The sequence below is a fragment of the Colius striatus genome, chromosome 4 (assembly GCF_028858725.1).
Source record: "Colius striatus isolate bColStr4 chromosome 4, bColStr4.1.hap1, whole genome shotgun sequence".
In the NCBI taxonomy this organism is placed as follows: domain Eukaryota; kingdom Metazoa; phylum Chordata; class Aves; order Coliiformes; family Coliidae; genus Colius; species Colius striatus.
Genome location: NC_084762.1, coordinates 26,629,454 through 26,645,324, shown reverse-complemented (window position 1 = coordinate 26,645,324; position 15,871 = coordinate 26,629,454). Strand labels below are relative to the sequence as shown.

Genomic DNA, 15,871 nt, shown 5'->3' with positions numbered 1-15,871 from the left:
ATGTGTATTAGTAGAATTGAAGCAATACAATCAGTTTACCTACACAAAGCACAAGATAGAGCTTAATATTTTTGTGGCTGATGACCATACAGCTTCAAACCATACACACCCCTCCACAGTTGCATGTAATCACGTGTACCTGACTTGACTTCATATTATAACTTGTCTATTTATGCAGCTTTTTCTCATCTATCAAGATGAGAAAGAGTTTAACTGTTAGTAAACACAAGGCAACACTGTCCAAGTCTCATTTGTCAAAGTATATATACTTTGCCATAAAAACCACTCTAGAACTAAGAGATGAAGCTGCTTTCTCAGTCACCCCACTCTTTGTTATTCAGTCTATTGAGCACTACCATATAAAATGATGACTGATAGGACCAAAAGATTCATGGACAATGCATTCTTGTATTTAGCAATAGTGACTAGGCATCCAGGAACAAAATCAGCAATTTCCCAGGACTCTGTAATTCAAATAAATGTCATCACAAAACAAATAGAAGGTCAGTTTAGAAATATGACTACTAAAGTCAAGTAATCATACTGAAAGTAAAAAGTCTAAGCCTTTTTTTTCCCCCTTTGTATTTTTTTAAAGCACTCTTTAAATGCTGGGAATGACAGAATAACTTATTTTTAAGTTTTTGGAGTTGGAAACCACAATGCATTCTTTTAATGTGTTAAGCTGATGACACGTGGAAAGTGAACTTTTAAGTATCATTCACCTTTACTTCAATAGTTTCCTATGCAAGATGCTTGCAGATGTTTCTACGTAGCTGGACTTATTAGAGAGCTCACTGCTTCTTTTGTCTCAACTTGTTCCTCTGCTAAAAATATGTAACAGCATTCCTTGCTGTCTTATTAATAACTGCAATACAATATAAAGTTATTACTAATATAATGCAACTCAGGTGGTGTGGAAAGTGATGACAGTAGTGTAGTAGCTGGCACTTTTTCCCCTGAGCCATTAATCTTAGCACATGGGTACAGCCTACTGAAGCACTGTTTACCAACGGTGTATAGCCTTGGCCTAAACCTGGGGTCACCAAAAAATACACGACAGTTTTTGAAGGAGTAGAAGTACCAACCTGTCCTGCTTGAATTCTAGTCAGAGAAGTGGACCATAAAACCAGGTAGTGTTGTCAGAGGTGATGTGATGGATGGGTGACTGTCCTGCATATAGTTGCTAGAGTTGTAATATTCATCCTCAAAACCCTGAGAGATCTGACAGAAAGAAAAAGGACTCTCATTTAGACCCTAAATACCTGTGCAAGGTAGTCTGCAAACACTTGAAGGAGGAAACTTCTTCCTGAAAGTCTTTAGAAATTTTGTTCTTATTTAGGACAACATGGGATGAAGAGGAGATTATAACATGTCAGGTCCCATGTCTTTCTCTGACCATTCTTCCACAGACTGATGCCATCAGTCTCTTGCCAATTGAAGCCATTACCAATCTCCATACAAAAATTTTGAAAGAATTTGGAATAAAGGATGTACCTACATCTGCTTTCGAAAAAAAAAAAAAAATCTAAAGTTGTAACTGCAAGTACAAGAGCTTGCATATCATAACAGCAAGGTCTAACTTCTTCCAGTTCATCTGCTTTGTTTGATTACAAACCTCCAGTAAGTAAAAAGTGATGCAAGTTTCCAGAAGCTGCATCTGACTCACCTGTGATTTCAAAATTTCAAAATACCGTGAGAACTACCAGCATACTCACTCCATCATTCTTCACACTGAGCTCTACAAAGGCCCTTGAGCTATGAGCACCCAAACTAAAGACTTGCAACAGAGGTGTGTGAAATTCAGGAATTGGATCTCTGGGATAGGTTTGCTCCCTTGCATTTACAATGCAGCTTTTCAGCCTAGATCAAACAACTGAACTGAACTATAACTTGACCAAACTCCACTTGTAAGAACCTTGCAAAAACTTCAAAGACCTCTTTGTTAAAATGCCAAAGATAAAGTCCAGCATTTGACAGTTACTTTGTATCTGCTGTATGGGCAGCTTTGCTCCTTTGAAGGCCCACACCTCAGAAGACAATAAGCTGCTGGAGACTGGGCAGCTTTTCATGGTTGTGCTTTTGGGCAGGTGTTTATACTCCCCCAGAAGAGCGTATTTCACACTGAACTCTGATGCAGCTTGTCCTTTAAAGTCAGAAGACAGAGACAGATCCTCTGTGCTCATACATACTTCCCTAGAAAGTTCAAACACACACAACCAGTACAGGGACAATCTCTGGAAGCAGAGGATTTTGACAGCCAGCGACAGAAATAATTGGCTACATTGAGAACACTTTGGAAGCCTATTGGAAATAGCTATTGCGTCAAATCCCCACTTCTCCCAAAGGATGAGAAAGGGCTACCTCAGGCAGAATGGAACACCTAGGTGTCTTGACAGTCCTCAACTAAAATATTCCCCAGCAGCAACACTTACAGAATTTATCAGACAGTTTCACCCACTGGTAGGTTCATGTTCCGTGGGAAAATGATGTTTTTCTGGTTTCCATCTCTATTTTTCAACTCCCATGAAGAGCATAATGACCAATCCAAAATGCTCTCTTCAAAAGAGAGAACTGCTGCTCCAGCGACCGCTGCCTCCAGCAGGATCAGGATCCAAACTACCCTCTTTCTTCTGCTTCTGCCTAGCCAAGGCAATTTCTTAATTAATTTGTTAATGCTACCGTGCTTCAAGGAAACCCAGGAAGAAGCCAGTCGGTATGTTTTCTGTTGTCAAAAAACCTGAGGCTTATGCCAGGTTATAGCCTACCACCAACTTCAGTGCCAGACCTGAGCTCCATGCCAGGACACAACCCGGTGGAACAGCTTCTGCTATCAGCTTACATCGCAACATGCCCCAGACTTACCCGGGCTCTAATCTAGGGCTAAATCACAACAGCTGAAGATGGAAATCTGGATGGTTTCTTTATGAATGAAACTCCCAAATCCCTCTAGTGCTCATTGGATTTGATAGCTTATACCACTAGTTTTTGAATGACACTGTTCCTAATTACAAATTCTTGGAAGAGATTTAAACACAGACGTTGCCTTCAGTTTTCTCAGAGGGAACAGGAGGTCAAAACAACTATCCTTATAGCACTGTATCTTTCCCCTACTACACCATATGCACTCTTGTATTTTTTTTGGTTTTCCATTATTACACAAAATATTTCCATTACATTTTCTTCATAAATTGGTGTGATTTCCTATATTATTATGAACCTGTACTTCTTAGAGCTGCCCCAGCAATGAACAGTACAGCAGGATGTGAAAACAGAACATAGAAACATACTCATCATGCTGTAATTATATGAGTAAGTTATAATGAAGAAGATCTCTAAAAAAAGCATACCACTTGACATGGGCCATGCATACGACCCTGTGTCAGCAAGTCAGGAGTATCAAGTAACTCAAAGCAATTCAAAACCAAACAACCCAAACTACCAAATTAGATTCAAAGCACATTATTGGCACGGGGCCCGAGCCACAAATTTAGATCCAGTTCTGATTTTCCCAAGGTTCACAGAAATGGGCAAAAGGGACATCTGAATTCAGAGTCCAAACTAGATCCAGTTCTCATTCATAGAACAGATAATGAGAGAGACCTAAAATACTGAGAAACAAAGCAGCAAAAGCCAAATCCAAAATGGAACCTTGGGCAACCGAATCAATGTAAGCAACCTAAATAAAAAAGTTCTCCAACATGGCTTAGTTACTCAGCAAGAATTTGTAGATGTGGCTTCACTGGCAACTAAGATGGAGTGTCACCATCTCGCATTGAGGGACCTGAGCCCATGGGGGATACCCAAGGCAAGTGCTGCTGACAGCCACGTACTGCCCTGTGGAGTTCAGCCCAGTACACACGCACCAGCACACCTGCTGCATGTACAAGGCAGAACTGAGCACAGCTCCAGGTATAGCAAGCTGCTTCATCCATAGACACAGCTGTACAGAAAAGTGAGGAGAAGTGAGGGGAAAGTGAGAGAAAAGGATGAGGGAGGAAGTTACAACTGAGAACTTAATTCCAAGCAAAAGAAGGACTGCAGACACTTGTCTTCTCAGTTTTTCCTATCAACTAGTTTGGATGTTCCACCTCATCCATGTACTTGAGTCATTCAGGGTAGTATTCATGCATTCTGCCAGAGGTCATGGATCTCAGCCACCTAACCAGCTCATTGCACTCCTCCACAAGGATCTAAAAACATTATCACTCAGAAGACACTTTATAGATCAGATATGTGCTTCCAGATTCCAACACACTTAGAAGTTTAAAGTGAAGAAGTAAAACTCCTGTATGAAATCAAAAGTTGTATTTCCAAGGAATTAGACTAAAGAAACACTGCCCTTTGGAGTCAAAAGGTAACATTTGTTGTTTATAAAAAATGCTACTGATGTCACACAAGTCAGAATGTCTATTTTTCATTTTAGTTTTAAAGGTCTTTATTAGTAACTGCTTAAAATATACAAGTTACAATTATTTGCAATACACAAATTAATAAAGTAACCACAAAAATACTCTAATCACTGCAAATTTCAGCTCAGCAATGGCAAAATCTGAAACCCACTAAAGTGAGCTGGATTCCTGCTTCTGAGTTTATCCTTTCAAGTATACCTCTCAGCAGTACGTTGCCTACACAAAGCACACAAACCAGCCACTGATTTGCAGGCAGCAAATCAGCACCTCTGTTCAGAGAATAAGTAACCAACTCAAAAGATGACAAATGAAAAACTAATGAAAGAAAACCAGCAATGACCATTGGAACTCGCTGGCAAAAAAGCCAACAGTTTAGAAGATTTCAGGACTGATTTAGACATCAGAATTACTATATATTTGACTTATAAACTCCTGCATCTGTTTCAAAATATGCTAAATGGATCATCAAACAGGTGGCTCAGAGGCTGGTGCCATCAACACAACTTTGGGGTTTCTGACCATAGCGAAATTTTCTTGATGCCAGGTCTGGTGACAGATGGAGTTCATCTGTCTCAAAGGGGGAGAAGGAGCCTTGCCTAAAGAGTTAGAGAGGCTCACAGAAAGGGCTTTAAACTAATTTTGAAGGGGGAAGGGGATAAAACCAGGCCCACTAGAGTTGAGCCTAAGGGTGGCAAGCCAGTGCCAGGAGTGAATCCTGCATGATCAGCATCCTTCTTGAAATGCCTCTATGCCAATGCACACAGCATGGGGAATAAACAGGAGGAGCTGCAAGTCTGTGTACAGGCAAGGCGTTATGATCTGGTGGCAATTGCAGAGACACAGTGGCACAGCTCAAATGGCTGGAATGTGGTCATGGACAGCTGTGTCATTTTTAGGAAAGACAGGCCAGTAAGGCAAGGTGGTGGAGTTGCTCTTTGTGTGAGAAAACAGATGGAATGTACTGAATTCTGTCCAGGTGAGGATGAGGAGTAAGTTGAGAGTTTGTGGATTAGAATTAAGGGACAAGCTAGCAGGTGTGACATGTTGCGGGTGTCTATTACAGGCCACCTGATCAGGTTGGGGAAATTGATGAGGCCTTCGACAGGCAGTTGGAAGCAGTCTCAAAAATCACAGGCCCTGGCTCTCCTGGGAGATTTCAACTACCCAGACCTCTGCTGGAAGGCCTACAAGGATAGTCACAGTCCAGGAGGTTCCTTCAGTGCATCGATGATAACTACTTGATGCAGATGGTGGATGTGCCAACCAGGAGAGAAGCAATACTGGATCTTGTACTCACAAACAAGCAGGGTCTGGTTGAAGCGGTGGAAGTTGTGGACATCCTTGGCTGCAGTGATCATGAGATGGTGGAGTTTAGGATCTTGTGTGGTAAGAACAGAATACCAAGCAGGATCGTAACCGTGGACTTTAGCAAGGCCATCTTTGGCCTTTTTAAGCAATTGCTAGGGGATATCTCATGGGACAGGGTACTAGAGCATAAAAAGGCCCAGAATGGTTAGTCTCTATTCAAAGATCACTTCTTACAAGCTCACGATCAGAGAATCCCAGTCGGTAGGAAATCAAGCAAGGGAGCTAGGAGACTCACATGGTTAAACAGGGAACTGTTGGGCAAACTCCAGTGGAAGAATAGAGTCTATAGATCATGAAAGGAAGGGATGGCCACTTGGAATGAATATATGACAGTTATCAGAGGATGTAGGGAGGCAAATATGAAAGCTAAAGCCTCATTGGAGTTGTGTCTTGCAAGGGACGTATGTCATGAACAACAAGAAGGGCTTCTTCAAATACACTGCAGATAAAACTAATGCTAGAGGCAATGTAGACCCATTGTTGAACGAGGCGGGTGCCCTGGTGACAGAGGATAAAGAGAAGACAGAGTTACTGAATGCCTTCTTTGCCTCTGTCTATGCTGCTGGAGACTGCCCTCAGGAGCCTCAGACTCCAGAGGAAACCAGGTTAAAGGAGGAGTTTTGTTTGGTTGATGAGGACTGGGTTAAGGATCAGTTGAACAGTCTATATGTATATAAATCCAAGGCCTCAATGGGACATACCTGCAGGTGCTGCAGGAGCTGGTGGAAGTTGTTGCTAGACCACTCTCCATCATCTTCAGTAAGTTGTGGAGAACAGGAGAGGTGCCTGAGGACTGGAGGAAAGAAAATGTCACTCCAGTCTTTAACAGGGCAATAAGGAGAACCCCTGTAACTACAGACCGGTCAGCCTCACCTCCATCCCTGGAAAGGTGATGCAACAACTTATCCTGGGTGCTGTCTCCAGGCATTGAAAAGACAAGAGGGTCATTGGGAGGGGTCAACATGGCTTTACCGAAGGGAAGTCATGTTTGACCAACTTGATAGCTTCTTATGAAGGCATAACCAGGTGGATAGATAGTGGTAGTGGATGTGGTTTCATAGAATCATAGAACTCTGGATTTCAGGAAAGCATTTGACACCGTCTCCCACAGCATCCTCACAGCAAAACTGATAAAGTGTGGGCTGGATGATCAGACAGTTAGATGGACTGTAACTGGTTGAAGGGAAGAAGGCAGAGAGCTGTGATCAATGGGGCAGGGTATAGTTGGAGGCCTGTATCTAGTGGACTCTCTCAGGGGTCAGTGCTGGGATTAATGACCTTGATGGGGGAACAGAGGGCACTGTCAGCAAGTTTGCTGATTATACTAAACTGGGAGGAGTGGCTGACATATCAGAAGGCTGTGCTGCCATTCAAGGAGACCTGGACAGGCTGGAGAGTTGGGCAAAGCGAAATCTCATGAATTTCAACAAGGACAAGTGTAGAGTCTTTCATCTGGGAAAGAATAACCCCATGTAGCAGTACAGATGGGGGAATGAACTGTTAGAGAGTAGTGTAGGGGAAAGGGACCTGGGGGTCTTGGTGGGCAGCAGAATGACAATGAGCCAGCAATGTGCCCTCGTAGCCAAGAAGGCCGATGGTATCCTGGGGTGTATTAGAAGAGGTGTAGGCAGTAGGTTGAGAGAGGTTCTCCTCCCCTTCTACTCTGCCCTCATGAGACCATATCTGGAATATTGTGTCCAGTTCTGGGCCTCTCAGTTCAAGGACAGGGATCTGCTGGAAAGCGTTCAGCACAGGGACACCAAGATGATAAAGGCAGTGGAGCATCTCCCTTATAATGAAAGGCTAAGTGAGCTGGGGCTCTTCAGCTTGGAGGAGACTGAGGTGTTACCTCATTAATGTTTACAAATATGTAAAGAGCAAGTGTTGGGAGGATGGAGCCTGTCTGTTCTCAATGATGGCCAATGATAGGACAAGGGGTAACAGGTACAAGCTGGAACAAAAGAGATTCCAAAGAAACATAAGGAAAAACTTCTTCACTCTGAAGGTGATGGAGCACTGGAACAGGCTGCCCAGATGGGTTGTGGAGTCTCCTTCCCTGGAGACCTTCAAAACCCACCTGGATGAGTTCCTGTGTGACCTACTCTAGGTGATCCTGCCTCCAGTTGAGGGGGTTGGACTAGATGATCTTTTGAGGTCCCTTCCAACCCTTAAGATTCTGTGAATCTGTGATGAAACTATCATCTCGCTAATTTTCAAAGTAATTAATCAATCAAGCCTCAAATATGTCAACTGGAACCGACAACTGAATTTGACCCTATCTTATGCTTTGACAGCTGCATTCCTCAGATCACAGACTTTCGACTGATATATGAGACAAATGGAGCAAAATCGTTCTTGATTAACTAATGTGGTCATCTTCTTAGAGATCAATTGACTATAGTTTTGAGGAAAAGCTGTTGAAAAAAAATATCTCCACCTCCAAAATAGAAAATGGAAAGCCTGTCCTTAAAAGACAACACAAACCAGTTGATTCTACAAAAATCACACAAATATTTAATGATAAACATAGACAGGCTGCAGTAATGGGAAGCACATACACAGAGGATGAAGCTTTTAGTATATCCACTGAAGGTTAAAAAGTCTAATCAACACTCTTTTCTTTCCTACCTTCTTCATAAAAGCTAAAAGACCAAGAGACATAATTCAGGATTTTAGAAATAGGCTCTGATTCTGCAGACACAAAGGTAACTGTAACCATGTAAGAAGATTTCAATGAGCCTGCCCACATCATTAAAACAACAGAAACAAAATGTTTGCAAGAGTCACAACCTCGAATTAACAAGTCACTGAGTGAGGAATTGCCTTTAGCCATGTTGCTGTTCTTCAATAGTTTTAACAGCACATGTATAGATTTAAGCCATCTTTCATCCAAAATCTGTAAGTCCCGTTTTCAAACATTAAGTAAACTTCTGAAACACACTGCATACTGGAACACAGGACAGGAGATAAGTGTTGAGAAATGGCTGTATATTTTGGGCAGCTCCTAAGACACTAAACCTTGGAATATTTTGGATTACTGAGGGGTTATAAAAAAAGATATGTCAGAACAGTATTCAAAGTGAAGTAAAAGCAAAACACAGCACAGTAAATTTTTTATTTACTTCATTAGGTGTCAGAATCCATCCTGCCCTTCTTTTAATTAGCTCTGACTCCCAAAAAAAGCTTCCCTTGAAAACAATGGGACCAGTCTCTGAATTGAGGACGACCAAGCACATGAAAACAGAATTGACCCAGCACACCAAGAGCTTCCAAAGGTTTTGTGCATTAGGCAGAGCTCTGCTAGCTGGATGCTGTATCCTTGGCAACTATTATGTGAAAACCCGTTACACAAATGTAAAACTTCTGTCTGCTCCAAGAGCTTTTCTCTGAAATACTTTTATGGGGTTTTGGATATTCTTAAATCTAAGGGCACACACAGCCCTTTGTCATCTTCCCGCAAGCTCCCAAGAGCAAGATATAATACAAGAAGTGATGTTAAGAGAGTATTTTCCTCACACTTTATCAGAGAGCAAATAAAATAAGCTTTACAACTTTTTTACTTTGTGTTTTTTCTGGGAATAAAAAAGATCACTTCTTTTTTTCCCCAGTGTGCTCTGCAGAATTAATGTGCAGATACAAGATAATAATGTAAGGACATTATTATTATGTCAATCAATGGCATTGCTTTGAAAACTGAAAATTCAAGTATCAAGGCCGGGTGCTTGACTTCAAGGGCAGAACTGCAGATGCCAGCCTACGTATTACAAGAAGTATGCAAGAAGTGATAGGTAAGATTTGACAATGGCCATGGCAGTAACATGCTGCAGCTTTTCGCGAGAGGCACTACTAATACTGATTGTTTCAAGGGCAGCAGACACGCTATTTTTACCAAAGCCCTGGCTGTAACTGACTGGCTCATTAAACCTCACTCCAGCAAAGCTCGCATCCTGCCTGTGTGACCGTGCTCCTCGCAGCTCGGCTGTACTTAACACCTAACTCCTCTATACCCCCAAGATACTCCGAAGTCACTAGCAAAGGACAGAGCATGTAATATTTGATACCCAACCAGGACTTCGGTTTGGTGGGAATTCTTTTTTTTCCCCCTGAGGAAAACCGTACCGCAGCTACGGTGAAAGCACAGGCAGTAGCTCCTCCTGAAGGCCTTTGGGAGCCCCTCCGAGGCTGCCCCCGGGTCTCTCCCCAGGACTTAAAGAAATATTTATACTGCCACAGCGAGTGATAGCGCCGGCGGGGCCACGGCAGCCGGCGGGGCAGCTCCTCCGCCGCGCGCCCTCCCCGCGCAGCCCGAGCTGCCGCCCCGCAGGGACCGGGGGCCGTCCGCCGGCTGTCGGCCTGTCTTCCTGGCTGCCGGGCTCTGGCGGGGAGGCCGCTGCCCTTCGCTCGGTGCCCCCACACACACACCCCTCCCATTCTCCCCATACCTTCTGCGGGGCGCGGAGGAGACGGTGCACCCCGGCCAGCTGGGTAGCGAGCGGGATGTCCTCCCGGAAGGTGTAGAGCGGCGGCCGGGTGGGCTCGGGGAAGTTGGTGCTGTTGAAGGGGTCCGTGTCATCCAGCAGCTGCACCCGGCACACCAGTGTGGCCATGGCGCATCCATCCACCGCCGCGGCCGGGCGCGGCAGGAGAGCGGGCGAGATACGGGCACCCCCGAGTCACCGACAGCGGGATGCTGCAGGCGAGCTGCCGTGCCGGCCGCCGGCTGCGAGCGGCCCTCCCCTCCTGGCCGCAGCCCCCCTGGCGCGTGCAAGTACGTCGGCCGGCAGCTTCCCGGCTCCCCTCACAACCGCCGCGCCTCGGGGAGGCGGCCCATGGCCCCTTCCCCGCCGGGATCCACGAGTGCAGGCACGCTTCAGGCCAAGAAAGGAGACGCTGCCAGAGCCGCGAGGCGCGGTAAGAACGACGGCGGCGGTGGCGGCGGCGGCAGCTCCCCCATGCTCGGCCGCCGCGCACCGAGCAGGCAGCGGGACTGCCGCTGCCGGCACAGAGGCACGGAGGCACAGCAGTGCCGGGCAGAAGGGCGGGCAGCGCCCCACCGCGGGCACCGGCGGCGGCGCCGCCCTCAAGCGCGTCCAGGCGGCCCCCTCCTCTCCACGGCCTGAGGAGACCTCCCCGCTCCGGGTGGGAAGGAGGGTCCGCCTGGCATCCCCCGCCCCCGCCGGGCCGCGCGGAGGGGAAAGAGAAAGCAAGCGGGGACGCAAGACTCACCAACTATGGGCAGGAGAGACATCCCCCCTTCCCCTGTAGCCCTGCCCCGCCCCCCGGCCCACCAGACAGACCCTCGCCTCAGGGCGGAATGAAGGCGCTGGCCCCGCTCTCCGACAGGGCACTTGGAGGGAAGCGGGTGAAGAGAGGGCACGGGAGTCGCCCTCGCAGTGAGGGACGGGCCTGCAGAGCGCAGGCAGGGTCAGCCCCTCACGGTGAGGTGGTGGCGGGGGCGCAGGGTCCCGTCTCTCTAGCAGACGCTTGTACTGAACTGTTATTTTGCCGTCACAAACATGCCAAGTGTCTTAAATCTTTGGTGTGATATTTACCCAGTTGAAAACAGAAGCTTTAAATAATACTTGCTTTAAAAAAAAAAAAACAAACCAAAAATAAAAAAAAAACAAACAAAAAAAACCCCCACCCTGTTTAGACGCTGATCTGAAGCTTGGGTATTCCACTGAAATTGTTGGGTGAGTTTCTCTGTATTTACACATAGCCTTCTTTGCCATTCAGGTTGTGAGGTACCTGGGGTTCGTTTGGTTACCTAGAGTGTATGGCCTGGGAATTGTGCCGGCTTTGGACAGGAGGCATGCCAGGAGCTGCCTGGCCTTCCTGCTCCTCAGCTTTTGTCTTACCTTAGGCCTGATTTTACCTTCTGGCTGCGAAAGCTAGGAAAAAGCTGGGGCAGGTACAGGGCACAGCTTCACACTCCAGTGCAACAAACCACTGTGTTACGGAGTCTGCAGCCTCAAGGCTGATCAAGGGTGCACCCCCTGGGCTCATCACTCTTAGCGTGCAGGAGAAGGAAAACAAGAAAAGTTAGAGGCAAAATACTTGAGAACGTAGGGTCTCACTGTCTTGTGGAATAGCTGTATTACATCTGCACACAGAAATGCACTGTGTTTTAGACCCATGGCTTATAACTGCCTATCTTTTCATCCTTCATGGACTGTGGGACGAGACCTGTAGCACTGTGAGAAACAGGGGATTTGTCATAGAAATTGTTTGTCTTAAGCAAAAAAAAGCATGACCTCTAGATCATAGCATTCACATGAAGCAACTGTTTTCTCCCAGAATGATTACTAGTTTGGGAGTTTTTGTCAGCACGGGGACAGAGGGGGACTTCTGTCCACACGTGATCTGTACTTCCGTTTTTGTTATTGTCAGGACTAACTTGTAATGATTCAGTTTTGCCTGCATATTTTCAGAAAAGAGCATCTAGTATAAAGATTGCTAAAATCGAGAAGGATTTTAAAGCTCAGACACTATCTTGCCATTTTAGGTATTTCACATGCATTATCCACTTCCTTTTCACTTCTCCCTGAGCTTGGACAAGAAAGAGGACCTATGGGCCCTCTCACCCCATTTCTCTTCACATCTTTTAGCTGTCAATCTCATGCACTATCAAAAATTACACATGGTGAAGTCTTGATTTTCAGTTTTGTGTCTAAGCAATTGAAAATTCACATCTTGCAAACACATGGGGTTTTGTATCTGCTTTAGTACTGACAATTCAGTTTCTAGATAAAACAATGTTGTTGCGTATCTATCAGCTAATTTATGTTCTATGTTTTTGTCACATGTAAAGTGGAGGTTAAGCAGGGTATTTTGGGTTTGTTAAGCATAATTTATAATCATTTATGTAAGCTTCCAATTTTTAAAAAATAATTTGCTGCTCATCAATGATCTGAATGAAGTGGTGTAAGATTGCTATTCATTGGATCAACCCTGACTTTTCCTAATTGATGTATGGCACTTCTCTCATTGCAGAGGCATTAATATTTGGAGGGCAGTTTTAAATAAATCAAAGAAGCCAAGATTTGGTACAATGTCTCTGTGACATCATCTATCTTTCCTCCAAACAAAAATGAAACATGAATGCAATCCTTGTAGTTATCAAATAATTCTTAAGGTTCAACATCAAAACATCTAGTCACAGACTCTAAATCCCATGAGGAAGAGTTAGATATTTTATGTGTTTGATCTTCATCTAGATTTCCAAATGCAAGGTGGCCAGCGGAAATACTTTTTGTGACCAGGCTGGTGGAAAGAAAATAGAGCAACACAAATGGGAAAGGATTCTGAATCAGCCAGACCTTTGAGTTGCACCTACCTATTCTTTTCCCTTGTAAACATCCCCAAACTGCCACTGGCCTTTGTATTTCAGAAACTGGATTTTATTTGAATCTGAATTAAAATAATATAGTCAGAAAAAGAAAATACATGTCTGCTGGATAAAACAGAATGACATTGCAAGGTAGTGTGCATGTCTGTGTGTGTGTAGAGGGAAGGAGAGATGCATGTCTAAATGCCATTTTTTAATGGTTTTCCCCATTTCTACTTATTCTTCAGAGACCTTCTGAAGCTGTGGTCTTTTTCCAGCAGCTCTGTATAGTTTGCTCTCTCCTCTTCCGAGCAGTCACCGGTTTCTGCTCCTTCTGCAGAGCCATACCTTGTCCTTGGAGAAGTTCTTCCTCTGCCCCTGGTCTACTTCGCAGCCTGCAGCAGAGCACACTCTTCTTCCACAAGGTTGAATTTATCCAAGTACAGTAGCTAAGAAAAGGCAAACAGGCAACTTTCTCTCCCACTGCAGTCTTCTAAATGAACATAGATGTCTTTTAAAGCAGCTTAACACCTGGTAAAATGCAAACAAACAGCCAGATGTTCCCTGTCAGAGATATGTGTCATGAGGCATCATGGGCATTGTATCTGGAAAGAGATATGACACGAACAGTATATGTGGTTGTCTTACCCTATACCTCATCACAGAAGAGAAGGCCTTCTCAGAGAGAGCCTAGGATTTTCTAGGCTGAGTGAAATCAATGTTCTCTGTGGTCCTTTTGCCTTCAGAGGTTATCATGGACTACTGAGTCCTCTTCCTGGGGCAGGCAACCAATATAGACAGTGTAACTTTCTGACCTTAGTGTTTCTGAGTCCATCTTGGCCTTTACCAGAAAACAAGGCTGGACCGTGATCAAGCAAAGTTCATGGTTTTAAGCTCCCAGGTTCTTATTTTTTTACGTAAGGAGGAAATCCCTTGTGCATACATTTTTTCAGGAATGAAATAAAATTTAGGAGTTTTCATTTAGGGCTGATTTATTCTTCTTAACTCATCCCATTATTAGCATTTCTTAAAAAAACAATGTTGAATGAGTTAAGATGGTGCGTCAGGCTTAAATTGGACTTTCGTTATAGTTGAAACCTGAACGTTACAATAACATTTTTTTTCCTTTAATTTCCTCTTTTTTATTAAAAACAAACGGTATATGTTTGATGGAAACTCATTGAAAGTGTGTTCCTTGACCCAAGGACAACTCAGATACAACATAAATATGTATTTAAGCAGTTTTTTAAATTATACTAGGTACCCGAGCAATTGGAATACCTCCACGGGAATATCAGTTTTTCTGGTATATTACCACATCAACACAGAGCTAGATGCATGATTGTGAGATTACAGTGTAAACACGTGAAAAGGCCTGTAATTTTTTATCTCTCTCTTCCGGCCAAATTGAGATGCTTTCTGAATTTTACTTTTTTCAACTTTAAGCCTATTTTGGTTGTGGGAGAACGAAAGCAGTTTTAGCTTCCATGGTTTATTAGCTTAACATTAATAAAGCTGAAAAATAGCAGTCTTTTTGGTAATGGTAATCAAAATGGGCTTGCAATCCGCTGGAATTAAAGTACGGCAATGAAAGTGCTGACAGATCCTTTACTGTAGCAAGGGGAACAGTATTTCTGCCATATCCGCACTGTCATCTGTAAATAACGCTTCGTTCTCCTAGTGAAGTATGGAGAGCGATTTATTGTCATCGTTAGCGTGGACAGGCAAATAACAGAACACACTTCTCAAAACAGCGGTGTGTAAGTGAAATCCAGTCTGTCACAGGACCAAGAATAACACTGCGGATTTCGGTCTCGTTTATCCAAGGATCTCAAAGCGCTTCACTACCTTTAAGTGTTGCCTGATCATTCCGGCCCCACAGGTAGGGAAACTGGCACATCAAGGCTACAATTCTAATACCATCTTATTTTTTTTACAGAAGTGGGGTTTTTTTACTGACTGCAGTGGGAACTGAATTGGCTGTCGTATGACTGGATCACAGAAAACGTCCAGAGGAAAGCCTGCCTTAACCAAAAACTTTTCCTTTGGGAGCTAAGAACTTGTAATGGCCCCAAAGATTGTCAGTGGTCTGAATCAAACTTTAGCAGCAGAATTAGACATTCAAATTCAGTTGATTCTTACTGAAAATTGGTGGCTGGCTAATGCTGTGTATGAAGTGATACTGTACGTTACTACTGTAGTTTGGTGGCAGAGATGAGTGCAAGATACACAATTCCAAAATCACTCACTGTCCAAAGATCCTGCATATCTCTGAAAAAAAAAAAAAACCAAGCTCTAGATCAATGGATCTTATACAGCCCCAGGAAATAATCTGTTAGGTGTTCTGATGGAGATCCTCCAGAGTTCACCTTCTGTGCAAGGTCTTAAAGATGTAACAATACCTGAATGGGTGGAAAAGTGAGATTTCTATGATGTGCATGCTGCACGGCACCATTTAATACAGTCTTTGGGTACACATGCACACTTACAGTCTCACACAGAGCTCCTGCCTCTGGCACACAGGCAAAAAGGCTTGATTCATCTACACAAATACTTTCTTTCACCTTCATTATTTAATGCTCAGGGCCTCCTGGCATACCCATTGCACGCTCCTTAAACCCTGTTCTGATGATAGAACTAATTTCCTCAAGAGATTTCCTCCAGCATTCAGCAGCATAACAGATGAACACTTCACAACTATTTATTAGTTGATTTTCACAGCACACCTCTACAGAGAGGAAGTCACTTTACCTCCATTTCATGGATG

General features: G+C 44.1%; 1 protein-coding gene across 5 annotated transcripts in view; it reads right to left on the bottom strand.

The window, feature by feature from the left end:
• FHOD3 (formin homology 2 domain containing 3) overlaps positions 1 to 10,733 on the bottom strand; it is a 405,083-nt gene extending 394,350 nt beyond the window's left edge. For all 5 annotated transcript variants that reach the window (XM_061995044.1, XM_061995039.1, XM_061995040.1 and 2 more), the window contains exon 1: positions 10,220 to 10,733. In XM_061995044.1, coding sequence (XP_061851028.1) covers positions 10,220 to 10,384 — 165 coding nt within the window. In that variant the 5' untranslated portion in view covers positions 10,385 to 10,733. The remainder of the gene's footprint in view (positions 1 to 10,219) is intronic.
• Positions 10,734 to 15,871: the final 5,138 nt, after the last annotated feature.